This window comes from Ornithodoros turicata, chromosome 9 (genome assembly GCF_037126465.1).
Source record: "Ornithodoros turicata isolate Travis chromosome 9, ASM3712646v1, whole genome shotgun sequence".
In the NCBI taxonomy this organism is placed as follows: Eukaryota; Metazoa; Arthropoda; class Arachnida; order Ixodida; family Argasidae; genus Ornithodoros; species Ornithodoros turicata.
Window position 1 is genome coordinate 18,039,423 of NC_088209.1, and position 27,520 is coordinate 18,066,942.

The 27,520-nt window shown below is 42.4% G+C and overlaps 2 protein-coding genes across 2 annotated transcripts; one reads left to right on the forward strand and one right to left on the reverse strand.

Annotated features, from left to right (window-relative positions):
* Positions 1–310: 310 nt before the first annotated feature.
* Positions 311–20,196, reverse strand: LOC135368258 (valine--tRNA ligase-like). Its single transcript, XM_064601420.1, has 26 exons — positions 19,899–20,196; positions 18,908–18,980; positions 18,703–18,803; positions 18,509–18,636; positions 17,757–17,921; positions 17,587–17,668; positions 17,398–17,517; positions 16,445–16,553; positions 15,065–15,244; positions 13,223–13,347; positions 12,700–12,803; positions 12,540–12,621; positions 11,894–11,970; positions 10,620–10,710; positions 10,365–10,470; positions 8,937–9,007; positions 8,745–8,870; positions 8,574–8,678; positions 7,311–7,458; positions 7,116–7,243; positions 5,809–5,964; positions 4,416–4,625; positions 2,568–2,679; positions 1,331–1,503; positions 1,073–1,222; positions 311–454 (listed from the first exon to the last, which is right to left on the reverse strand). Exons 1-26 carry the CDS (start codon positions 20,064–20,066, stop codon positions 386–388), a joined length of 3,159 nt encoding a protein of 1,052 aa, XP_064457490.1. The 5' UTR covers positions 20,067–20,196; the 3' UTR covers positions 311–385.
* A 103-nt stretch (positions 20,197–20,299) lies between these two features.
* On the forward strand, positions 20,300–27,208 carry LOC135368259 (surfeit locus protein 1-like). The gene is made up of 9 exons (XM_064601421.1): positions 20,300–20,418; positions 20,916–21,038; positions 21,167–21,288; positions 21,354–21,545; positions 23,258–23,330; positions 24,060–24,107; positions 25,679–25,793; positions 26,260–26,341; positions 27,076–27,208. Exons 1-9 carry the CDS (start codon positions 20,395–20,397, stop codon positions 27,143–27,145), a joined length of 849 nt encoding a protein of 282 aa, XP_064457491.1. The 5' UTR covers positions 20,300–20,394; the 3' UTR covers positions 27,146–27,208.
* The last annotated feature ends 312 nt before the right edge of the window (positions 27,209–27,520 follow it).

Genomic DNA, 27,520 nt, shown 5'->3' on the forward strand with positions numbered 1-27,520 from the left:
AAAATTTAATATTTCGATGATTCATTATAGCATATGTACGGAAAATAAATACGCTTCTAAGAAACAGCTTAGGCTGTGGACAGATAAAAAGAAAAAAAAAATGCACCTGTGTAAAAATGAAAGAGGAATGCAAACACTGTGTGCCTTAGGTTCACTTTAAGCGAAAAAAAAAAGAAAAAAAAAAACACCAAGAATGGTAAACACTATAAAAATCCAAATTAAAATTTGCAGGAATCCAATGCAAGGTATTTCCACTGAGTGATGAAATGTGAAGGAGCAGCCAGTTCGCATGATGCATGAGAAGCTGGAGCATCGCTGAAGCAAATATATTCTTCCTAAGTAAAGGTTCCGTTGATCGCAGAGTCACAAACACAATCTTCTACAATTATTCCATTAGCTTGAGGGTTGCAATAGATTCAGTAATCCTCACAAGCTCTCCTTCAGTTTGTTGCACCTGCAAGAAGAATACACGAGATGCAAGACACTTTGTACAGTTTTCTTTGTAAATGATCAAAGATCTCAAGATTCTAGGCCTTTGAAAGACTACTGAACTGCAAGCAGACAGACAGGTTTAGCAGATTTTTTTTAGTGCTGATCATGGCTCCACTGGGTTACAATTTTGTCGGAGACCTAATCTCGAAACTTCTCAAAAGGAGCAGAGTGACCCCCAACCATTACTCTTCACGGCTACAGCTGAATGTCAAACAAATGTCGTTAAATTTTACACAAGAGGACCACGCTCTAGCTAACACTTTCAAGACATTGTTCAGTGTAACTACACTGTGCGGTTATTCCTACCAACTTGATACTCTATGAAGAAAGAAGAATTTTGAGCTAGTCTAAATGCAGTTTCTTCAGTCCTTTAAAGTCAAGCAAGCGGGCAAAATTATATGCACGTTCTTGAAAGATCGCAACACTTTTGACTGGTTTACAGGTTTGGCTAGCTGTAACAAAACATGCATCGGACAGCTATCCAATCTAGCACACCTGACAAATATGTCAAACTTCTCTTGCAGATTCTGCCCTTGCTCGAGAAGACACGACATTGCAATGCCTACGCGACCGTGCTCACCTTTTCTACATTTGCTGCTTGCACTTCGCTGGGCACCTTGGTGGCATAATCAGGTGCCTCCATAGCTGCACGCAATTTGGCCAGCTGCGCCTGCAGCTTCTCGTCCTTTTGAGCGAGCCGTGCAATCTCTTTAGCAGGGTCCACCACGCCCTGAAAGCACAAACAAGGTGTCGAGCACAGTCTAGCAAGTTCAACACGGGCAGCCGTCACAAAATCAGCTCCCATTAAGAGGAGGGCTTAGTCGTTGTGTGCACTCACCTTCAGTAAGAGATAGGCCTGGCAGGAGTCAGACACTGTTGTGATAGCACAGCCGACGGGGGGTTGCTGTCCGTCGTTCAAGACTTCCACCTTCGAGGAGTTGGTGAGCGTTCCGATAACGACGCTCAAAGAGCTCACTGTTTCTCTAGCCGATGCTGCACACTTTACATACACTGAAATTTGTTAGACGTAAATATAATTAGAAACTTTTGGCCGATTTCACAGTAGATCGGGCAAGGAGGTCCCATCGACCTTCTGGATTTTCATATTTAGAAGCTCGTCATACATGATGATAAACAGTAGTAAAATGAAGGATTTCTACCAAATAGTATTGTGTCGAGAAAATACAGCCTTGAATTGGAGTGTTTCAATTTCGCCGTTTTTGCTGGAAGCACGTCGGCTATTTTTTATGTTACAGAGTGTTGCCCCTGTGCGCTAAAACTTGTACCTGGCCTGCTGGCCTCGGTGTGTACTAGAGCATTAACAAATTTTCCTAAAATATCTTTTAAAACTCGGGAGATATGCGGTTGCAAAAACGGCTAGACTGAGACGCTCGGGGGCTGGAATTTTCTAGATTTTTTTGCACAGCTACTATTCAGTAGAAATTGTTCGCTTTACTGCTGTTCATCATCATCGAGGCCTCGCCATATCGGGACCATATCGGCCAGAGCGTCGAACGGAAACGTTTTTCAGTTTGTTTCGGGTTCGGGTTCGGCCATAAAGGTTCAGTTCCAGTTCAGCTCCGGAATTCACATATATTCGGTTGGATTAACCAGTTCAGAGACTGTAAACCGGTTCAAAACCGGTTCGAGGTTCTAATATGCTACAAAATTATAGGTAGCCACTAAAAATGATAAAAGATCTCTGTTACATTTTTTATGCATTTATTTCTGTTTTTCGACCAGCACGACCCACTTTCACCCCTTCCCCGAACAACATGCCGCCAATCTAGGCAGGCAGACCACTCGAATCCCCACGTCACCCACCCCCACACACCAACCTGAACCGAACCGGTATCCCGAACCGGTAACCGAAGTTTTTAGATTGGTTCGGTTCCGGTTCAGCTCCAAGATGGTGCTAGTAATTACGGTTCAGTTCCAGCTAAAAATTACGGTTAATTCCTGCTTTCAGTTCGGTTCAACGCTCTGATATCGGCACCTCGCTGCCTGATCTGACGTGAAATCCGCCTGTTACAAGTTATTTTCCCAACAAATCGCGTTCGAGAAACGTAACTTACTGTCGACTTTGGCCTTTGTGAGGTTGTAGTCAGATCTGAGGGAGCGCACCTTGTGAACGAGTTCCTGCATGAACTCTATGTCCTTCTCCAAAGAAGCGTCACGGGGTGGAAACTGCAGTATCATTAATTAATTAATCCACGTGTAATTCACTTCATTCACTTGTAAGGGCTGGACTGGTGCATTGTGAGAACTCAAAAGAATCTCCTTGTTTTCTACCAATATCCAATTAATGAAAGGGAAACACCCCCAATTTTTTTTCTTGAAGAAGGTATTTATACCATTTTTAGCACCCAATCCCGCCAGAAAAGCAGGTCTGTAACACCTTCGCTCCTAAAACATACTGTACTTACTTACATAATTGAAGTAATTATGTAATTAGTGCACACTAAACTTTGTTGCCCAAGTGTTTGTACCTTGCATGTAGCATTTAGTATAATTAGAATAGGCCGGCTATTCATTCATGATGGCCATGATGGACATCATTCATCATCACTTCACAGAGATAATGTGATGCTGAATGATGGTCCGAGATGTGATGTAACACTGCAGTTGAAGTAAAATGATGGGTTACAAGGTTGAAATTAAGTGATGGGTTGTGAACTAGATGTCGAATGATAGGTTTTGAAGCTGCAGTCAAATGATTGGTTATGAAGCCAAAGTTAAATGACGAGTCGTGAATCAAATAATAGGCTATTATTAGAGCTGTGCGAATAGCAAAATTTACATTGCGAATAGTTTACAAATGTTTCACATACACTGCAAATCGAATCTGAATAATTTCTTCAGATGGCGAATCGAATTCGAATGTAATCAGAAAAGTCCCCATTTGAATAATTTTGAATACCTCATGGTAAAATATTTTGTGGTGTTGTGCTCATTAGATGATGTTCTGCTCCAAACTTCTGAGCCTTTTCATGCTGCATAACATATCGTGAGAGAAGGGTACCTCTGTGTTGTTTATGGTAGACTGCATTAGTGGGATGAACTGCATTGAGAGTTGGTCAACATGTTCCATGCAGCCTGCTTTGAGTGCATCTCCTAATTTCTATGTTTACATTGTGAATTTCCTGTACTTTATTTAGGAACTGCACATATTTCCATCTGTTATGGAGCATAACTCTGGAAGTTGGGAGCACATTTACTGGAACCTGCAATGCCCATAGTGTAGTGTTGACCATGAGCTTTGTCACAAAATTTGTACACTTTAGTGACAGAATATTGTAAACAGTGTAAAGTGTGCTTCACCTAACGCTCGCGTGTAATGTGCTGAAGCCAACTTGCAGAATAGAGAAACACACCAAAAGAACAACAAGGGTGGTAACGTGAAGTGGGCTGCGCATAACCCTTGAATGTAATGTGGCGAAGCCGACCCGCAGAATGGAGACAGTGATATCGTGCGTCAGTACTATTCAAAAAATGTTCGAAAATTTTGAATACTGAAAATAGGTTGCGAATAGCATTCGAAGATATTTGTTTCATATATACAAATTTTTAATATTCGCACAGCTGTGAGTGAGGCCCACCACGGCGTCATGTTGAATGAATTTCTAGAAGAGTGCCAAATTTAGTACACAGGGCCCATAATGGCAATTATTTTCTCATATCATTAACTCATCACATTATAGGATTTCTTTATGTTATTACTATTATTATTACTGGATATATTCCATCTTTCTGTTCCAAATGTGTTACTTACGAGAGTAAGTACAGTATGCGTTGAAGAAGTACAACGTACAAACAGGAGTTTAAGGGGGAGACGAGCTCCACTATGCGCAGAGTTTTGTATGCAAAATTTACAAAGCAGTTATAGCGGACACTACAGCGTAACAAATAAAAAAGGTACTGACATCAGAAACTTCTGGGTAGTTGTGGACACAAATGCTTGGAGGGGATGTTACATTGGGCCTTTTAGGCAACCTCTGAAAGAGCTCCTCACTGAGGAACGGCATCAGAGGATGTAGTAAGCGAAGGGCCGCATGAAGGCTTGTCAGGAGTACTTCAGCAGATACTGCCTTTGCAGTTGCATCACTGCCCTGGAACACAGGCTTCAAGGATTCCTGCAGCAGAATGCATGTTCCAAGTAGGAATTTATTGCACGCAGGTAGAGAGAGCGGTGAGATGTAACGTAAAAACACACTTCACACAGCTTTTGCGCGTGGCTGCTGAGAAATAGGAGGGAGTGTGGTCAGCACATGTTTACCATGATGAGTGTCGTCTGCAACCTTTCTATGAGCAACCTACCTCGAAGCTGAGGAACAGGCAAAGTACTTTTCAAGAATGTTGGGGAGGTCAGGCATACTCTCAAAGTGACCCTAATGTTACCACATGCAGTATGGTGATATGATGACTGCTACGGGTGGTGAGGAATTACACCGAACTGAGCACAGGTGGAGTCATTACAACAGAAAATTATGTTCTTACATGTGGGGTGACTGACCCACACCGTACTAAGTTGCTGCAAGGTGCAACGTTCACAGGTATAGCATGAAAATAATTAAGCAAGCTTTTTTGCTTGAACATCTATGGTGGAGCTGGGTCGTCTTTGATCCATGCATGTACACACAGCCCCGTGTTTTAGGATCAACAAACTTCCTACCGCTTGATTTGCGTCATTGTCACCTTGGATAAAAACCTGGATAAACCTTGAAAATTTAACTCGCCAAAATGTTAACTTTGCCACCCATTAAGTTTTGAGGAAATACTTTGGTCGAAATTTGGGGGGGTAAAAATCGGGTAAATAAACATGTGCTCTAAACTCATGCAAATTCTGTGGAGAAAATTACAGTATGTTAAATTTGAGATGAAATCGGGCTCCGTTACACAGGCGTTGTGAACACACGATTTTTTTCATAGCAGCGGACAAGACCGATTTTATAATTCCGTTTTTCTGACAGACTTGAGGTAGCAGCCCTGGCGATGGAGAAGAGGTTTTTGGTTCAACCCATCCATATTCCCAACAGTGTCCTGATTTTAAAAAAATGTTATGTCTAGGAATGTTAAGGAATTATTAGAAGGGGTCTCTGCAGTGAAAACTAACTTAGGTGAGCATTTTTCAGCACATCTGACAACCTTCCCAAGATCGGAGGGATTTGACGCAAACACAATTATATGCCATCAAGATAAAGATGGCTACTAGATGGCCTATCTAGTGCGTGTAGATAAATTTTTGATAGTTTGGGGGCAACTGGGGAACCAATGCAATGCTAGCAGCGGGCAGAAGAAAGAGGAGAGGACACTAACCAGGTACACGTCGCAGAGTTCATAAAGCCAGAAGTTGTAAATGGCAGTTGTGACTTGCGGAAAGTCGTACGTCTCAAATCCAGCGTTACACAATTCAGTGGCGGCAGAAAGTCTGGACAAGATCCAACGATCCATTGGGGATCCCTTTTCATTCACCTGGAAAGAATGAGTCTGTAAAAAAGACAGAACAACAAACAGCACAACATTTGCACGAGAGAGAGAAAACCAGCTTAGCTTGTAGTGCAGTGATAAAGTATGAGTAGAGCCTGAAGTTTTTGGGAAATATTTTTTTTCTAAATTTAGAGGGGAGGGGGTTAAAAATTGAGTAAATAAACATGTGCTCGAAATTCATGCAAACTCGAGTGGAAAAACTTCCAGTATGCTATATTTGGGAAGAAATCGGGCTCAGTTACTCAAACTAACAGTACTGGTTTGGTACAGACGGTGATGTAACTGCATTTTCTGCCAAACAAGTTAGCGTGCATTCCTACTGATGTCTCAGTGAGGGCAATTTGACTGGTGAAAGTCACGTTTCGCCCTAAAGAGGCAGCATTCAATTCGGGGTGCAAATTCGGAGAAGAATCGGGTTAAACCCTAAAACTTCAGGATCTAAGTATGAGTAGGGCTTTGTCTTTTAGGGTAAAATTCATTTTTATCCCCCCCTCTCCCTCCCCTCCGACTTGACATTTAGACATTAGGCATGTAGACATTTTAGACATAACCCAGATTAGACATTTTTAACCCCCCTCCCCCCCGACTTGTGTCTTCATCACTTAGGGTAAAAACCCGAAAAAACCCGAAAACTAACTCTGCAAAGTGTCAATTTAGCCACTGATATGGGCACTGGAGATCGCTGAACACTGTACATCTGATCCACATCTTATGTCAATCCAAGATGCCAGGGGGCACTCTTTTTTATTTACCACCCCAAAATTTACCCTTCCATCCGATATCACCTGGTTTTATCCTGTTTTATGGCTCCTGAAATAAAACCCTATTTTTACCCCCTCCCCCCAGATTTTCAAAAAAAACCCCAAAACACAGGGCCCTAAGCATGAGGCTTGTAATGAAGCAAAAATAAAGAAAAACAGGATTTCGAAGCTACACAATCTGCGGGCAGATGAAATATGTGGAAAAACTCACACAGAAATTGTCATACGGTATAGTCAATGTCAATAGATTGTAAAATTGTTAAACGTCGGGTGCATGCAGGATTGCGTATCTCCTAGCCGCATTCACATTATCAGGATTCTGCACTGTACTTCGCTGGGTAACTCCGCACAATGCTAATTTGTGAAGATACTCACATTGGCAATCTCTTGTGGCTGGAATCCATCCCCGAGAGACATCAGAGCAAAACGGGTGGCGTTCCAGATCTTATTGCAGAAATGCCGGTAGCCCTCTACACGGTTTATGTCAAGGTTGATATCTCTTCCTGCAACACAGTTGCAAAATTTGGGTGTCGTATCATTACGTGATCGCTGCTGAAAGGAGAGGCTTACCTTGAGACATGTAGGCACACAGGGCAAAACGCAGGGCATCCGTACCGCATTCTGGAATTCCTCGTGGGTAGTCCTGCTTTTGACCCTGCTTTGCACGCTCCACTTCGCCTGGATCCAAGTTAGAGTTGAGCAGCTGCTTGTGAAGGTCCTGGTAAGGTTCACATGGGCACGGTCAGTTTTGACGGAGGTCATTGCGGGAATGAGGATTGAGGTGTATCTCTGTTTGAAGATTCTCAAAAATGCACCTCTGCAGAATCTACATGTGCTTCTGCCCACATTCAGCTCATGTCCACATGTTTTCAGTGCGACATTTGAAGAAACGACAGCACAGCGTTAAGGGATTTAGTTACCTTAGCATCAAGATTTAAGATCACTTTTATTTGTGTCAGGTAAAAGATACTAGATTCAACGGGACCGTGAGGGCGAGCCTTGTGATATGGTCCTGTCACACCAAGAACACAATCCTATAGACATAAAGAGAGAAAGAAAAAAAAGAAGAAAAAAAAAGTAACGCACAATAAATGTACACTTTCAGGCCCGGGCTTCAACGTTGTTATCCCAGTCATATCACAATAATGAGGGGGGAAAAAAAAGTGCAATGAATGTATGCTTTCAAATCCTAGTTTCGAGCAGTTACTTGCAGCTACCTTACAATCACTTACAGCAGTTACTTGCAGTACATCTTGCGGTATCTAGTTACATTTACAAGTTACTTGTAGCTTAGTTACCATAGACTGCCAATATCTCATTGATATCCATATACAGTCACCAACCGATATCTCAGACTCCAAAAATTCGTACTTTGCCAATTTTTACGACAAAACTCTTTGCATCGCCAAATGACGCGTAGAGTCAAAGTATTTCCGCTTCCAATTATACGGATCGCTTTTTGAACGGACTGCCCGGTTTTCCGTACTTATTTCGCTCGGAGCATGCCTATTTTTTCTGACTCTCTGTCTTCCAGGAGGCAAAACAGACACACTTACAGTGTTTCGGAACTCGGTACTTTGGTCCGCGCCACGAAGGGAAGCGCCCAGAAATTAGATACAGTGCTTTATCCCATGTCCGCACAGCGAAGCAAGCTCGTGTTGACCGTTATTTCAAAGCAGTGAGAGTGCTTAAATAATGTTTTTCTTAAACCATGCAGATTTAAGCTTTGTCTAACAATTCGGACTGCTCAATAATCCGAACTGATTTCGTGGATTCTTCAAGTGCGAAAAATCGGTCGGCATCTGTAGCTATGCCACTGCAGCACCTACTCACCTCAAGCGATATTCCCCGAATGACGTCAATGGGATCGATGACATTGCCCAGGGACTTGCTCATTTTTCTACCGTGGGCATCTCGAACAATTGAATGCAGAAGGACCTAATGTAGAGCATTAGGAACAAGTTGAGGAATACACTGAAACTGTGATATAACAATTTGCTGTACTTCTGTGAATGGTAGTTGTCCCATGAGCTTGGTCCCCAACATAACCATCTTCGCCACCCAGAAGAAAAGAATGTCGTGTCCAGTTTCAAGAAGCGTACCTGGGTAGAATGCTTGCAGATCTTCGGTCTATCACGGGAGAAAGAAAAATTAATCTTAGTTATTCTTGGAACGCTTTATCCAAAGCCATAATACCTGTTCAGGCCACCCAAAGATGGAGAATGGGAACAATGCAGATGAGAACCACGTGTCAAGGACATCTTCATCTAAAAGTACCAAGAATAAAACTGCATTAAGTTCAGTTCAGTTCACCTCACAATTCCCAATTACAGGTACGCTAGCACCGACAGACAATACAGTGATGAACCACATGTGCACAGAACTCCTGGCAAGCTGTGTTAGAGTTAATGTTCAAGCAATCCCTATCAGCAATAACTTCTTTGAATTGCATGTTGCATGGATTTGCCACAGAATGCATACTTATAGATCATGGACTCATGGTGTATGATAGGGCCATCACATTTCAGGTTTTAATTTTTGTGAAAAATGGGGGGTAAATATCGGGTTCAAAATCAGGAACTGCCAAAGAGGGTAAAATCGGGTGATATACTGAGAAGTGATGTATTTATGGGTTAAAAATTTTTTTTGGGTGTTGAACTTAAGTGAGAGAATATTTACTAAGAGACTGGCGCATAATTCATTGTATAACCACTAAGGCTCGCACTGGCCCCCGTTTACAAAAGGAACAAGTTGCACGTTCAGCAAAGCATCATCCACTGATGAGCGTTGAGGACACACTTTTAGGCTTCAGGCTGATTCCGCTCCCACAAAACAACTTAACGCAGGTGTAGATTCGCCGTCTGTCATCATCTTGTGCTGGCATTGGCACGCCTCATACATTGTTAGCTGTTGCTACACCCTTCTTTCAATTTCGCGTGCCTCGCTGATTCAAGATACTCCCTTTCCCAGAAAAACGGTTTCTCTGCCGGATCCATAACCATTTCCATGCAGATATACTTGCAAACCAATGTCTCCGTAGCGTCCTCGCCAGTTCCCTTTTTGACAACTTCGAGGTCTGCATATTGAGATGCTCTAGATTGGACCGATTTGTGTTTCTGTCCCATTTTTCGGGCTAGAAATCGGATCTGCGTGCAAGCGTCTGCAAAACCAGAACAGACGTGTTTTTTGTTTACTTCACCAGCATAAAAGTCAGACGCGACACGCGCATCTTCTGATTGGTCGGTCCTGCGGCTGGCACGATTGCAGCTGTTTCGAATGAGTTACACTAGATGGCGTAGCAGTCGCGGGCTTTTGGGTGGGCCACCAGACGCGAAGCCACGCAAAGTACTGGATTGGATTGGATTGAGGTTTGACTGGCGCATGAGCAACTAAGGCTATAATGTGCCAATACACGCAAAGTACTGCCACAGTTCAGAGCGATCGCTGCGATTGACGTAGCTGGCCCGTGTGCAGACAAAGTCCTTGGTTTGCACGTTCGCAAGTCCGGTTTACAGATTTTATCGGGTTTAAACCCAGACTATTTTGATGTAAATCGGGGGGTAAAAACGGGCCTTATCGGGTTTTACCCGAAAACCGAGGGCCCCGTGTATGACAGATGGTCACCTTGTGTTAGTGTCACTTTCTCCACTGGCACTCCAAATTTCTTGGCAGCCTTCTCGGCAGCTTCTTCCTTCGTGCGGCCACTCACCCAGTAGTCGTTGCTGCTTGCCTGCGTGTACGAAGTGTTTCAGATGATTGCCGCCTGGGGAATAACGCACATAAAGAATACTACGCAGAAATGTATAAACGAGGCTGTTCAGAAAAGACTTTGCAAACAGCAAAAAAAAAAAAAAAAACGAACGTATGAGAGAACCGTACAGCTCCCGGCGGTGCAGGTTGGGACTCAATTTCGACAAAATATGCAGGAATGCGGTGGCCCCACCACAGCTGTCTTGAGATGCACCAGTCCCTATGGGGGGAGGAGAGAAGAATGTTATTAAGCAGGGGTGTGCAAATCCCCTAATTGAAGTCGAATCAAATATTGGATCTAATGGAGAAAAAAATGTCAAATACCGAATTGAATATCGAATAGCCATGCAAAGTTTACAATACATGCTTTTTGCACTAAAAGTTTGCAATTTCTAGCCCATGGCTTCAGTGTAATTTTTCTCACATCAACTGTCACAAGACACACACGTAATCCTTATGTGGGGAAGTCTCCTACTCTTTAATGTTACATGATAGTGTTTCCTGCTTTTCAGGTGAGTACATACTGGGGTAATTATCTTGATTTCAAAATTTGATGTAGGCAGTGGTATGTTAGCAGATCAGGCAGGCGATTGTTTCTGAACATCCATAGGTCACTTGTGAAACAAACAAATTGGCTTTATGCCTCAGCCTTGTTGTGAACGTCTTTTAGCTTCTTTGCTGGAGTGTGTGTGTCTCACATGGGGAGGTTACATTGTGAAATTTTTAACGCAAGGGACATCTTTAAGATACCCGTTTTGTTCCTAGGCTGTGGGCATTATTTAAGAGTCTTAACTTTTTACAGAAATCTTCCACCGGCACTGCTAAGCTGCACATAGATGGAACGCTACCTGTTCCTCAAGTGAAGTATGCACAACAAACTTGGGCTAACGTTATCTGAAGCTAAACTACAATCCGTCTGTGTTGGCCCTGCAGCACAGGCAATTTTGCAGAGGAGATTTCAGTTTTGTAAAGTGGGCTTCACCTCATGCAGGGAAGAATCAGGTGAAGCCCACTTTCGGGAGATGTTATTCGGCGAATAGTCGGATATTAGGAAAACCAGATATTGGGTATTTGATTCGCGAATCGAATACATCGAGTGGTAGATATTCGATTTGAATTCGAGAACTCGAATATTCGCACACCCCTATTATTGTGAAAGAAGAAAGATAAATTTTACTTTATAGATGGCCAAGTTTAACTATCACAATCACTATTGGTAAGTCAGTGACTTTTTAAAGGAAAGGGTGCAATTTGAAACTTGCTCTCGTCAAAGAGGCACATTCAAATTATGTAGACTTCAAACAAATTTTTGTCGAAGATGCAAACTGTACAAGAGAAGCTTCGAAACCTGTTCGGTATAAAAAAGGATAGATAAAAAAAAATACAGAGGGGAACTAACAAACCTTATGTTCTCCAGGAAGTAGTTCCAGATCTTCACATGCTGCTCAGGGATGATCTTGAGTTGCCCTTCCCGAACATCCTGCAAGGTTTACGAAAACCACGGTTCATTGAGGAGCCAGTGCACTGTCAACCAATACATCAAGCTGCTGGTCACGACCATAAATTCCATACAAGTTTTTACAACAACACCTATACAACACGTTTTTTATTCAAATGACTTGATTCTGTTCACTTCAGTTCCGTCCTCATCTTTCCTTGCACTGAGGGTTTTATCGCTTTTAACTATGAATCACCAACCAGCCCAAGCTTTAATCCGTTTTTATCTTATATCTTTTGCTCTTTCTTCCACTAGAACCTTTCATGAGGATGTCACTCCTCTGAATAAATGAAAAGCAATACCAGTATGGTGCTCATCATTTTATTTTCTTATGTTGCATGAATCTAAATTTTATTCATGTAGAGCGCCCTGTTACTGTGGGTTAACTTGGCGGAGCCAGCAACACTTAAGCAGCACAGCTATTCCCAGCTCTACCCACCCGTGCCCAGTCTTGACTGCACTCGTAGGAACGTAAAAATCTCCCTCCGTAAGGTAGAGCAAAGAGGCTAAATCGACCTGCGACAAGGACTAACTAGCAGGGATATTGTTACCTTGACCGCTCTGTCAGCCATAGCAGCACAGTTCACAAACCACTGGACCTTGGGGAGTGGTTCCACAACATCCTTGGACCGACTGAGGAAACAAAAAAAGTCCACAACTTACTTGGCATACCTAATGAAAATTCAACGCATAAACTGAAATAACAGCCACCTGCAGATTGGCACAACCATGGGGTTGTCTTTTGTGTCTCTGTAGAGACCTTTCTCCTTCAACGTGGCGAGCACGGCCTTACGAGCGTCGAACCGTTTCATGTCCTGGACAGCGGACAAACTACTTAGGATAATTCTGGATTAACTCTTAAAGGGGCACTAAAATGCAAAAACAGCTTGCTCTCAAATGAAAGTCCATATTTTAATTAGTACAGTTCAAACAAAATTAGTTCACACAGCGCTACTGTTTAGACATAAAATGCAATGAAAACATGGTTTTCTTTGGCGGCAATGAATGGGATCTCCAGGAGGCAAAGCCTAGCGGCATCCAATGAGACAGCAGGGGAAGCAAAAACAAGTTTGGCATAATTTGGATTGTACCTTCGTGACGGAATTAAAGTTTCGAATTATGATAACAAGTACGAAATTAACATTGCGTGTAATGTATAGTTTGAAGTGAACTAGTTTTTGCATTTTAGTGCCCCTTTAAGAAAACAGAACACGAGGGTAGCACGATTACTTACAGAGAATGGACCACAACCGGAACATATGTTTCCATTATCATCAATCATGGTGATGAAGGGCAGATTGTGTCTTTTTCCCACCTCATAGTCATTGTGGTCATGAGCAGGAGTGATTTTTACAGCCCCTAAAAATATGACAATGTGCAAATTACACGCAGGACATATCTGAGTAATCAGAACAGAGTTGAGACAAGTTCGTATTATCTAGGTAGTTTTATTGATGAGCTTCACTTCATTAATACCTCTAGTGTGGTTCAGACACACCAAATGTCAGAATTGCTTTACAGCTCTGTAACTGTAAGGCATTGTTAAAACGTCACAGATGTTGCTGGCTTGAGACTACGGAGTGTATGTATGCATATGGTTACAGTAACTCTCAAGTAACTTCTGTGGTTCCTACCCTTGACGTACAGTTAATTTTTGATACACAAGTGTATGGTGTCTGAGAATACCACGAGGTCCACATGTCATTATGTATCATTAGGGCCCTGTGTTTTAGGGTAGAACCCCTTTGTGCACCCTGATTTGCAACATCGTCGCTTAGGGTAAAACCTGAAAAACCACAAAGGCGGAACTTGCAGAGTGCCAAATTCAGCCACCGACACAGGTGCTGGAAAATGCTAAGCTTTAGACACTCAGATCAGCTGCTACGCAACTACAGGTTTTCCCGCCGATTTTAATCCAAGCGCCACCGAAATTAATCCATGTGCCATGCAAACTTTATGGGGCATGGATTAATTTAGCTGGCACTTGGATTAAAATCGCCTGGAAAACCTGTAGTTACCCTATTTTAGCCTGTTTTGGTTCCTGAAATAAAATAAAATTTTTACCCACCGATTTTTCAAAAATATAAAACCCGAAAACACAGGGCCTATGCATCGTCCAACCACAACTGCTACATCACATACATAAGGCCCGACTTTTTTTTGGTGAAACCCCAACTAATACTCCGTCCTGAATCGGTTTAGGACCAATTCAGGTTAGACCCAATGTCTCCCCAAATTCCAGTCACATATCACGTGCACTATTTAGTAACAACCTGCATGCAGGCTTGATGAAAATATTTCAGTGCAACAATAAAATATAAGGAAGCACATTTCATATTACAACATGTGTGCTTATCACTACAAACGGCAACATACCATATCTTCTCTAATCTAAGACGACCTCCAACATCGGAACACGGGATATTAAAAAAAAAGGCAGCCGGACTCATCTTTGTCCACTACCTGTCGCTGGATTGTATTCACCGTGAAAGTGCTCTCCTTAAAAAGTTACTATAATTACGGTTAGTGGTTAATTGCACAGCAAGTGATTACTTGTAACTAGACCGCTTCCGAAGATTACGTTGACCAACGGCGCCTTGTTAACTGCAGGCAGCTTGTTGGACAAGCGATGAAGAAGAAGAAGAAAAAAAAAACAATACATAGTATACAAATGTATTAGTAGCACCCAAATTCCCTGTGAACCTGAAAAAGTCAAACCCGTACCTCAAGATCATTTGAGCCACAGCTGATCATTATTTTGTGTCTGTAAGAAACTAAATGCCATTTGCCCAATGATGGTCTTCACGCTCTTCACTTCGATTACTAAGCAGGCTTGTTTGTGCCACAGGGACGGAATGCACTAGAATCAATAAACTTTCAGACGATTGTTTTCTGCACTCAGCTCAGAATGGTATCATTTGCAAGGCAAGGCTCTCGGACATGACTTTCTTCAGGTTAAATACAGAATGCTCGGTGAAAAGGTGAAGCATATTTTCATTGAAAACAGGAAACCGTGTCATGTGCAACGCATTAACCATCAATTGACATGTGTCAAATAATCTGCACGACCACTTACCTGTGCCAAACTGCATGTCCACAAAATCGTCACAAACAATGGGTAACTTCCGGTCACAGAAAGGATGGATGACATTCTTTCCGTGTAAATGTTTGTATCGAGCATCCTCAGGGTGCACTGCCACAGCTGTGTCTCCGAGCATGGTTTCAATACGTGTAGTTGCAACAACTATTTCTTCGTCTGAAAATAAAATTGCACTAGCTGACTAACAAATAATGCTGAGATTGCTCATCTGTGTACTTCAAGGTACCACGTAAGAGAATGACACATAAACAGCCATGTAACTGAAAAAATCGACACTGTAAACAGCAAATATTAATTGAGAAAATCCAGCGAGCAAGGTCATTTACAAACAAAATAAACATAAGACAACAGACTCATTGTAAGAAGCGTTAAAACTAGTATTTGCTAGTGAAACTGCAAGCAATGAACATCAGAAGCATTTAGCAAGCATTTCGTGGAAGTTGCAGTGCCGTCAACAGTGATGGTAAAACAACATTTCATTGTTAGAGAATGAAGTTTTCGGGAAATATTTTTTTCTAAATTCGGAGGACAAAAATCGGGTAAATGAACATGTGCTCTAAGGTCACACGAATTCGGAGGGAAAAACTTCCAGTATGCTAAATTCGGGGAGAAATCGGGTTCAGTTATTCAAACTAACTGTACTGGTTTCATACAAACAGTGATATAACTGCCTTTGCTGCCAAACATGTTAGCGTGCATTCCTACGGTCTAGACGCCTCAGCGAGGGCAATTTGCCGGGTAAAAATTGGGTTTCACCCTAAAGAGGCAATTCGTGGTGCAAGTTCGGGGAAGAATCGGGTTAAACCCTGAAATTTCAGGCTCTATTCATTGTGTGTCAACCAAGTATTAGGTTTGGAAGACAACAGTACAGTTGATGGACATGTGATAGTCAGAACATGTCACATGATAACTAGGGCCTGACTTTTTAGGGTTAAACCCGTATCCGCCCGATATTTACCCCCGAACGAAATCTGTAAAATTCGGGTTTAACCCGAATCTACCCGAAAACATCCGGGTCGTGTGGCACACTCGTAAGCGTGCATTAAAATAAAGTTTGATAACATTGCTAAACATTAGTTCCATGATAAGACAAATTTTTATTAAACAAAAAAAAAATCACCCGAATACACCCGAATTTCTGACGACAGAATATGCCGTAACGGGATTTAACCCGAATACACCCGAATCTTCAAATGAAAAATATCACCCGATATTTACCCCCCGAATTTGGCCAAAAATAAAACCCGAAAAAGTCAGGCCCTAATCATAACATAAGATAAGGCTCGCGTATGCATTTTTCCCCTGCAAAAGTCTTTACACAGAGACAGGGGGCATATTCTACAAAATGCTGCTCACCAGAACCTTCCACTGGATAGGCGAATGACACCAAGACTCCAAACTCGACTTTTTCTGTATATCCAGGAACAGGGAGAAGGGTGCGGCCAGTCAATTCCCTCTTGTCAACCTACAATCACATTTTACGGGCCATCTTAAAAGCTCTTGCAGCAAAAAACCAAAAAGGTGACCGCCGCCTTGTCCGCCGTGAGCTACACTCATTTGTAGCGCAGCAGCTCAGAAAATATCTACCAAGCTCGCTTGGTGATGGTGTTTTGAAACAAGCAAGATCTGAGTGGAAGGAAATGTGTGAAGTACAACAAGGACTATATAACTTGGTAACAATGATAGCACTGGAGAAAACTTGGCGACACTAGCTGTGGGAGTTCTATGCAGAATTCAGAAATGTATGAGAAATTTAGAGACTGCGTAAGCTTTGACCAAGACTGAAGGGTGCTTATCATTCCTTCGGTAAGTGCTTACTTATGATGGTCTTTGCTATAAATAATCACGTACGAAAGATACAAAGCCCCCGACCCTTGACACTTTCATTTCTTGTACAGTTTTGAGAAAATGAGAATACATGATAAATGACATCCACAATTTTTTTGTACGGGCGACATACTGTTTCAAATTTGCAAACGTTGGGAGATCTGTCAAGTGTGAAGTTTAAAAAAACAAAGCCTGACAGATGACGCAAGCATCCACTGCAATCGAAGTTCATATAACTCTTCGAGCCTCATATTTTTCTGCTAGCCAAGAAAAAGAGGCTCTCGTTTTACACACTCACGCCCATTCGAGGCTATTAGTACCACCCTGCATCACCGTTTCTCAACTGTGGTTCCGTGAGCCTTGTCCCGATGTTCCGCGAACACCGCGACAGAACCCAACAATTTCTCCGCACCACGCTTTTGCTTTTCTATTAGACGGTGTTGCTGGGGGAGGGACAACGCACATTCCACCGACTCTCCTACCTCGATGTCTGAAATCGCTGAACGCAAGGAGCAGGACCAGTTGATCAGACGGTTGCAACGGTAGATGAGGCCCTCGTCATGCAAGCGCACAAAAGCTTCCGTTACTGCTCGACTCGATTTCTGCAAGATCAAGTAAAACGGTTTTTCGGGATTTCGCGCAAGCCGCAAATTGGGTGTCGCGCTACTTACGGCATCCATGGTGAACGTCGCCCTCTCGAAGTCGACGGAGCACCCCATGAGGCGCAGCTGCTCATAGATACGGTCCCCTTTTCTGTTTAACGGTAAAGCAACTTACACAATACTGCGCGGATGAGGCACAGCGACGCAACGCTGCATAAATTGCAGCTAATGGTACGTACTCATTCTTCCAGTTCCACACTTCCTGAATAAATGCCTCACGGCCAATGTCGTGGCGGGTCTGCTTTTTTTCCCGCCACAGCTTCTTCTCGACCACCACTTGGGTGGCAATACCAGCGTGGTCGCAGCCAGGGTTCCACAACGTAGTACGTCCCTTCATTCTGTGCCTAAAGGGGTGTTTGCAAAAAAAAATATGAAGCTATAGATCACAAACTATATTTTCAGCCACATATGACACCGGGCCCGAGAGCTTCGCGGTACCCCCGTCCGAAGCTTGTGCTGAGCGTAGTTTACTTATTTACCGCACTGGCACTAGCTCCAAAATGGCGGTGATGCCACCGGGTGGCGCTGAGTGTAAAATGTGATAACGCGTCTAAGAGAAATAAAATAGCTGTTTATAACATGCAACATTCTACATTTTATTATTATTTATTATTATATTTTTATTTTATTATTTTTATTAATTATTTTATTATTATTTATTATTTTTATTATATTTTATTTTATTATTTATTTATTTATAACATGCAACATTTATACATTTGGAGCAATAACTGAGCCATAGATGAATTTTCGTACGCACGTATAATAGAAAATGTCAGACGACAAACAGCTGGTGTCGTCTGCTACGATCGTCCGCTGGTGCAGAATGCGCGAGGCAATCGCTAGCAATTCTATCGCTTCAAATTAGCGTTCTACCTCAAAGTGTAGCAGATACAAAAAAAGTAACGTAGACGGCAGTAAATTTTCTTACCACCGCGTAAGGGTGTCCTCTACGGCGCACGTGAGTGCGTGGCCCAAGTGCAAACTTCCCGTGACGTTCGGAGGTGGTATCACCATAACGAAACGGCCCTTCTCGTTCGGTGCTCTCAGATCCCGTTCCTTGATTCAAATAAAAATTCAATGATTTCTAATTTCCGTAAAACTCGGACACGAGAAGGTACTTACACCATATTCTGGTTTAAAGAATTTGCTCTTCTCCCACCAAGCATACCAGGCTGCTTCCACGTACTGTGGACTGTAAGCGTCTGGCATCGGGCCTGAGATATCTGAGAAAACAAATTATGGCGTGTTGCAAACAGAGGAACTCATGCTGTTCTTGTGCGAGGAAACATGCCACATTGAAAGTTACGAACGTAGAGAAACAGCGTACCTTTCTTGTCTCCAGGAGCCGTTGCCTTGTCATAAATTATCACTTCCTTTTCCTTCTTTTCTTTTGGCTTTTTCTAGAATGGTACATCACATCCATCAGTATTTGATCATGGCACTGACAAAGGTTACAAAATAGCCCTAAGTACTACACACAAAATACGGGATGTTCAGAGAGAAACGTTATAATACTGTTTTCGTACTCCCCGAAGTATCGGTGCTTTTGGGGTCGAAATTTTGAAACCACTAAATTTGTTTTAGTTTCAGTGGCAAAGGTCCAGGAGGGCCTGGCTAGCGCACCAAGCAATAAGAATCAGTCCGAACACAATGCATATCTGTGGGCAATGTCATTTGAAAAGTGTCAGAAAATGGTCAGATGGGTTTCTACGAGGTCCCCCGTGGAAACCGGCTAAAATGCTAATAATAATAAATACAAACTGCCTACAGAAATACACGTCGTTCTGCTGGAATTAGACGTGTGCTACTTGCTTTGTCATGTATCACAGTCGGTGTAATCTGACATTAAAGAAGTGAACGAGACTACGTAAGAAGCTTCAGCGTATCACGACGTAGCACCCGGTAAGTACGGCAGAAAGAGCAAAAGCAAGTCGGATCTAACTTCCCGGAACAATTGGGTTCCATTAAGCGCGGCGCAGACGATTGAATTTTATGATACGCAACCTCAATGACGCGCCGCGTGGAACAAGGTCTGACTGACAATCGCGGCCCATATTTGACGGCTTCGACAGCTACTTTCCCTATTAGCCACGACAAAAAGCGAAACATATGAAACTGTAATGTCACCTCATCCTCAATCTTCTTCAAAATTCGACGTCGATGCCAATATGTTAGAGTTGAAGTATGCTATGCTATACTATATTTTAACGAGGCTTCCACGTGAGCAAATGAATGGAGATCGTGAACACATGGCCCGCTTGCACGTACGTGGTCACAAAAAATACGCTGTACCTCGGTATGTCATGACAACGACTTACATCTGCTTTTGGCTGTTGGCCCTCTAGCTTTTCTTGCTTTTGCTTGAACTTTTCCAGTTTTTCCTTCTTCTTTGCCTCCTTTTTCAGCTGTGTAGCACTTTTTTGTACCTGCTCGTCACCCTGCCCGCTAACGACGTTTGCGTCGTTGTTCTGCTGAGACTGAGGCATCGCAAGCGAGACCTTGGTGGTAGAAACACACTAGGATTAAATTAAAGTGCTCAACGTAGGATGCACAGCTTGGACAGCAGTGACCAACGCAACGCGCTGACACGCAACTGACGCAACGCCAACAAAGCGACTAGCACTGGCTACTTCGTGCTATGGCTATGGCTTTGGAGTTCGGAGTAAGCGATAGCCAATAGCAAAGCCATTTTTAGCCATGCCATACCAGTGGCCAGTGGTCATACTTGAGAAAATAAAATGCTGTGAACGTGAAAGCACTGGCGAAGTGGGTGAAAGCGATAAAAGCAAGGGAAAAACGAGCAGTTGTGCACAAATGAACATGTTGGGTCGAAGATTGGTAATTGGTTTGCTTACACTGCGAAAAACATTACATTCGAAGGCTTCAACATCACAAAGCATTCATACTAAGATTTCAATCGGTTTACTTCTTCATCACATGCATGCGTTTGACATGATCACGCGTCAGTGATTTGAAAATTGAGGGATGAAAGACTCCCAGCGTAAAGCATACTTTCCACAGAGTACGTACATAGCTGCATATAACAAAGATACTCGTTTTTAGAATGCAACATTCACTTGTAGTAAAGTTCAAGTGGTCCAGCTTGAATGTTTTACCATAGTGTGAACATATTGTGACTGTTGATTGCTGGGTCAGTGGTGTCCCATCACTGCTGGTTGCAAGAACATGTGGAGTGCAGGCGATACTTCAATAAATGCATTGAAATGAATTTCTCTTGCTACTTCTCACGCTAGTAACAAACACATTTATTGCATACCAGCACGTGCTGCTTTTCACAGGACGCAAAATATTTAAATTCATTTGTCCCATCTTAGTGTCGCACTGTCCTGTCTGCCGGGCGGAATCACGTGGTGCCAACCGCTCGCCGCTCCAATCAAGTCTACAGAGGAAGCATCAAGATAGAACCAAAAATAGGAGTGGCTGGATATTCTCTATTGGTAACGTACACGTCTGCGATTTGCTATTGCTTCTCCAGGAAGCAAAGGCTTCACATACACATGCTATAGTGCTCGTTCTAGAATCAGTTTGTGTGTTTGTCACACGTGCACATTTTCACCCTGTACAGGCAATACCTGTTGTGGCATTTGGCCTTGGCACATGGCAGGTGCAGCGCCGCAAGTGGAAACTGGGTCTCATCGAAGAGCTGGCACGTAAAACCGAGCTCCCACCTTGTGAGCTTCCGGACAAGTGAGCGAGCTTCAACCCTGTACGTTTTAGCGTTACGTTGTGACTTGCACCACTTCCTGGTTCAGCTGGAGCGACCTTGGAAAGATGGAATACCAGCAGGTGCGAGTAACGGGCACTTTCGACCACTCGAACGAGATGTACGTGAGCCCACGCTCGCGCATCCAGCAGGAATCCGAAAGATACGGAGGCGGTGGACTCATCTCGACCGCAAATTCGGGAGCCCTCGTCGTCACCCCGTTTAAACTGAGCGGGAGAGAGTTGAGTAACCTCTTACGTACTGAGAGAGACCGAAGTTAAAAAATCTTTCAAAAGGCACCAAAGTGCAATAATTTATCCTCGGAGGATGGAGGATGCGTTACCTTGAGAGCAACGCCCCCCCCCCCCCCCCCACCAAAAAAAAAGGTATTGGTAGTTATCCGTTGTGTCATTCGTGATTTATGAGTTAAGGAAACCGCATGGCATGCTTTCCTTCTTTCGCTCCCTCTCGAGTAGAGCCGACAATGCGGGCAGAGCGGGCTCCCGTTGGTCTCCTCAAACTATTTCGTGGTTCCCACTGGCCCTTGAAACTCCTGAATGCCCTGGCATTTGAAAATGCTGTTTTCTTGGTCCGGAAAGCCCTGAAATTTTTTTAGGTCCTTGAAAACCCGTGATATTCGCCTTTTTGTCTCGTTCGCACGGAGAGGCTAGTGCAAATTGTGCTTATCCATAGTTGGGAAACCGCAGGAGTTAGCACTCTTTGCAGTAAGAATCAGCAGCAGCAGAGGTGTCCCAAGGCGAGCTTTCGGCTCGCCCCTCCTCACACACACACGTGCACTAGACGCTCTGTAAACAAAAAAGAAGGAAAGGCTCATACGCATTTCCGAGCTCAAATTCTCTCGATTCTCCTTTTTATTTACCAACCTAGCTTCCATCCGGTGCCCCCTCTGGCGAATGCTTCCGGGGCAGCTGTCCCTCCCCTCCCACCCCAATTAGACCTCCTGTGAGCAGCAGATTAGCGGCACGTTCCATTATATTAATCAATTTTCTGTTCTGTCCTACGATCTTTAACATTCGGGAGTCGTGAGTCAGATTCGTGAGAGGATCACTATTGTACAGTTCCTGTGTATCCTCTCGTGTGATTTATTTGTTTTATTTATTTATTTATTTAAACATACAGCCAGTTTGCTGTCGGAGATTAAGGCAGGGGTGGGAAAGTACACGGATTACACTCGGAGACGCGTTGCACACTGCTGTACGTACCACTGTTAACACCATCAATGCTATGACATGATGTGGTGCATCTTCTACATACATCGTATGCATACCTATCCACACACTAGCGTAAACATTACAGACCTTGATGTGCGGTACACTTATATAGACACACCGTATACTACGTCATACTTACGTGTAGCGTATAGCTATGATACCTGTAAGTTGTACATATTTTTGTGAAATATATATTCAAGCCCTGGTCATACACTGTGTTTTACATCCCAGGCAAAATGGCAGCTGAGCCTTAAAAGATCCTTGAAGGATCCTTGAATTTTTGTTCCAAAATTAATTGGAATTTTTTGTTCCAAAATTCAATGAAAATTTTTGTCCCAATATTTAGTGAATTTTTTTGTAAAAATTCAATGAAAATTTTTGTTCGAAATTTGTTTGGGAATTTTTATTAAAACATTCAGTGAAACTTTTTGTTCCAAAATTTAACGGGAACCATTTATTCGTCCAAACATCCCTTGAGGAGACCAGTACGAGGCCCCTCTGCATTGTCACACCTCTTGAGAAGGGGACGAAGAAGAAAAGCGCGAATTGTGGTTCCCTTTACTCATAGGTCACGACTGAGACCGACACGACAGATGAACCCTGTTCCATTTACGTTGGTGTCATGGTAACCGCGTCTTTCATTCCGCACGCATACAGTTTGGTCGTACTTACGATAATGTTTTCCTTGCTAGAACGCTCAATATGTTTCGCTTTTCTATAGGGAAACCATACTCGTTAATCGTGGATGGGTGCCTCGGAACAAGATTCCTCCAAATACTAGACAAGAGGGGCAGGTGCAGAAATTTTTCTTTCCTTGTGGAATTTTTATGGAAGACAGAGCTGCGTCAAATGTTTCTCGATATCAAATGTCGCAATATAAAAATTGTGAAGGTTTAAGAACAGATGGAGCACACTCCTGAGTGAAACCAACTGAATGTTGTTGGCAGTCCTGTATCGCAGTTGCAAGTATTTTTTTTTAATTGCGACTGTGACCATGTCTAATAATGAATTAGATAAGACTAATTAGCTAAATTCCAAATTTTTGTAAAATAAGCTTTACCAAAGTTGCAGTGCACCTTGGGAAACACATGCGTGCAGTTTTCCCACAAGCAACACTTCGTGTGGCATTTTTTTTCTGTCCTAAAAGGAAGCTTATGCAGTACAGAAAACTGGTTAAAGATACGAAATACAATAGAGTACAAACACAAAAGGTTGATACAAGCATTGGTTATCTGCTTGATTTTTGTTCCTCACACACAGAAACGTACGACAGGCTAACCTTAAAGTTTATAAATTGATCTACAGTTCAACTTATGGACTTTACTGACCAAATCTCAACACAAAGCTTCAACATAAATCTGACCATGTAGTATTTTCTGCTGAGCATAAAGTGGGTTGTTTACTGACTTCAGTTTTGTATCACATTTGCGATTTTTTACTGCGCGTAGTTTGGGGTGCTGACTAAAACTTGTTTTCTTCCTGTAGTCAACAAATGAAGCTTGTCGTGCACTTATTGTTCGCAGGTTGAAGGAGAAGTAGAGCTAGTTGGTATTGTGCGAAGGCCAGAAAAGGTAAGTTCTTGATACAAAAATTGCAGATACTGGTATATATATATATATATATATATATCTTGAAAAGTTGGAGTTGGATCGGACGGCTACGTAATTATAGTTGAAATAAATGGGAGACAGAAGACGAAAGTAGGGGAAGTAACAAAAAAGGGGTTTATTAAAACTTAAAAATCATAAAAGTTAGGGAGGATGTCTACGTTACGGCGGAAGCTCCGCCTTCTTCGGGACAAAAGAGCTCTTTTGTCCCGAAGAAGGCGGAGCTTCCGCCGTAACGTAGACATCCTCCCTAACTTTTATGATTTTTAAGTTTTAATAAACCCCTTTTTTGTTACTTCCCCTACTTTCGTCTTCTGTCTCCCATTTATTTCAACTATATATATATATATATATATACATATAGACAGATAGATATTTAGAAACTTAGTTTATATGCAAACAGATGAAATATAAAGGCAGTGTCAAGTCCACGAAGAGGTAGTCAGAATAAATCTCTAATGGTTACGGGCACCTTGCTCGAACGAGGTGCTTTTGTGCAGGACCCGTGCTAATGTACGTAAGAAACTGTTTATTTTGAATAACAAATTCAACAGAATTTAATATAACGTAACTCAGGCAATGACAAATGCCTGCATTAGTTTGAGCACGCAATGCACAAACTGTAGCCTCGGGAGTGATTCGAACGCTTGGGGATGAGACGTGAGGCAGGTTGGACAATCCACTAGTATTTGTTTGTTCAGGAGGACCCAAAACACTTGTAGTGGGCCGAGAAAAGTGATAAGAGTCATTGCCAGACTCATGAGATATGGAGACGATATTGCTGTCGAACCAAAACGAGAACTGCTTCCACACATGTGTGTGCCCTCCCCTACGTTAGATAATAGTTTGACTGATTGACTTGATATCTTGTCTCCAGGGCCTCATATCACTTTTGAATTTTTTATTTCCCCCTGGGTGTTCTGCATTATGTTTCTGATGATATTGATGTAATTGTACGTAATAATTAAAATCAAAACAAAAACAAACAAGAGGACACAACTCCCATGTTGCATGCGAGCCTGATTTATGCTGTATGTGGCAATGACTTTGTGATAAAAAAAAAACATTGCAGATTATGAATTGCAGATTAATGCATGCATAATTGCATAATTGTGGATTGCATTGCATATAATGCATATAATTGTGCATATAATTGCATAATTGCAGATTATGAATATGAATTATGAATCTGTGCACTAATAGGATAAAGTATCATCTGCGACGATGAAACACCGCAATCATCATCAAAATAAAGCTGTTGTTCTAAATCTGCTGCTAAATCTGTGCAAGCGTACGTGCAACAAGTTTGTGAACCCATTGTCACCTGTGCTTTTTAATGCAAACCGCATTGATGGGAGTTTCTTACGCGTCGATTACATTTCTTGCTTTTCGTCCTCGGATTTGCTGTGTAGTGCACCTCCGCTTTCAAACCTCTAGAATCGAATTCCGAGAATCGCCCTCCAAGCACTCGCAAACTCTGGTACCCGAAAGACCAGTAATAATTTTCCACACTCACACAAAGGTAAACCTTTCAGAGGCCACCCCTAGGTCCGAAGGACAGCAGAAGTGGTCACACCTGGCACTACAAGGATACAGAGAGCATGGCACGATACTGTAATGCATGGCCAATCTTAATAGATGCGATTGCAGGTAACATTCCTTTTCTTTTCCCGGGCTACTGTGACAAGGGCAGGCAGGGTTTGGTCAAAGCATGAAATTTTATGCAGATTTTTAAAATAAACAAATTAAATTTTTTTGAATTTTTTTACGATGCCTCCCCATACCTAAAGCAGTGTGTTTTTTGCAAATAATGGCAAGCCACATCAGTAGTTTCTGTGGCGCTACGCAGTAAAGTTGATGTCGCGAACAGTTTGTCAACTTGGTAGTTCAGACGTTGAACTGTTTAGCTGCATATGATTTCTTCACCCTTTTTTTAAAACTTGCTTTTACTTTATGAATATTTTATGAATTTGGTGGTTTATATGTGCGATGCTCAGATAATTTCTTGTGGCTGTTGTCAGTTTTGTGCTGTTAGTTAAAGCTGTGATGCATATGAAGTCACATCCAGTGACGTATATATTGTTTTGTCTTCTCCGTTTTTGTTTTTTTTTCCCAGCAAGTTCGGTTCCAGGCGGCCCTATTGGGGGCCAGACAAATGTGACGTTACGGAATGAGCACTTCTCTTACATCCTCACATGGTAAGTTATTTGAGTAGCTCAAGGTATCCCGTGCCAAATACCTGTGGCGCACTACACTGGTGATACCCACATCTAGATTGAACGCACAAAAAAAGGCTTCAAAATATAAACAATAAAATAAAAGCCCTGTGCAGGCTATGTTTAGGAGCAGTTGTAATACATATTCAGAGATCGTATTGAAGACATTTCAAAGCACAGTCACATGAGTATGAAGCTGCTCATTTCCCATTCCATGAACAGCCTTCATGAAAATGGGCCTTTTGGTGATTGCGAATTTTGAGGTGATTGAGTTTCGCTGATACCTTGCTTCCCGGAGGATGATTATGATTCATGATCGATTTGAAAGAAAAATAAAATGAAGGAGCACACAGCAGTTTTGCTAGCTTTGCCGGTGTGAAGTTTCGCTCCAATTTGTGACGTCCAATGAAGTGAAGTGACAAATCCAAGTGAAGTCCAATTTCGCTCGTTTCTTGTTTCCACGTTTTCTCAGACCAACTCTATAGAGTCTTCCATACCACACGACCCGATTTTTTGCCGATGTTGAACATTTTTCACTGTCGCTAGAAATCTCGTGATCTGCTGGAACAAGTCGCGAAAAAAAGTCGCAAAACTCGGTATATACGAAAAGATTTGCTAAACGGAGCAGAAAATTGTTAAATTTAGCGACAAAATATCTAAAGTGGTAACACTGATGGGCACACAATGTGTTTCACAAAGGTATTCGTTTTTTGCAGGTACTCCCTGAGTGCGATCACGGCGTGCCTGTGGTACATGAAGTATTTCCGACGTATGCCACTCATGTGACCTAGAAAGAAAATATTTTCGCTTTGCACGTTAGGAGCTCCGTAATAAAAGTATAATTCTGGACCTCTCTGGAGCTGTCAACTGTTTTGAGATCGGAGTTGTGTGTTACACATGGATGCCACAGTCAAGAATTCATTCAGCAATGTGTCCTAGTTTTTGACATATACAAGAAGAAAAAAAAAAGAAGACTAATGGCATGTTCACGTTTGACTTCAGCTTCTAAGCTGAGAGAAATCTGGTCTACCCCATCTTGGTGGATATTACAGTGCCGTACGACTAAGATAAAGGAGATTGAGGACTGTTTTGAGATATGGTAAAACATAATCAGCAATTTTTGTCTGAAATCGGTTGTTCACGGGAACCCGTGATTGTGCC

What these genes read in the sequence shown, in the direction of transcription:
- LOC135368258 (XM_064601420.1), bottom strand. Translation starts at nt 20,066, where the DNA reads ATGCCTCAGTCTCAGCAGAACAACGACGCAAACGTCGTTAGCGGGCAG. An exon ending in CCGGTTGTGGTCCATTCTCT is followed by an intron (nt 12,804 to 13,222) that starts GTAAGTAATCGT and finishes TCCGCTGTCCAG; the next exon opens with GACATGAAACGGTTCGACGC. An exon ending in TCTTTGGGTGGCCTGAACAG is followed by an intron (nt 8,871 to 8,936) that starts GTATTATGGCTT and finishes CTCCCGTGATAG; the next exon opens with ACCGAAGATCTGCAAGCATT.
- LOC135368259 (XM_064601421.1), top strand. Translation starts at nt 20,395, where the DNA reads ATGAACATGTTGGGTCGAAGATTG. An exon ending in ATACTAGACAAGAGGGGCAG is followed by an intron (nt 23,331 to 24,059) that starts GTGCAGAAATTT and finishes TATTGTTCGCAG; the next exon opens with GTTGAAGGAGAAGTAGAGCT. An exon ending in CTTAATAGATGCGATTGCAG is followed by an intron (nt 25,794 to 26,259) that starts GTAACATTCCTT and finishes TTTTTTTCCCAG; the next exon opens with CAAGTTCGGTTCCAGGCGGC.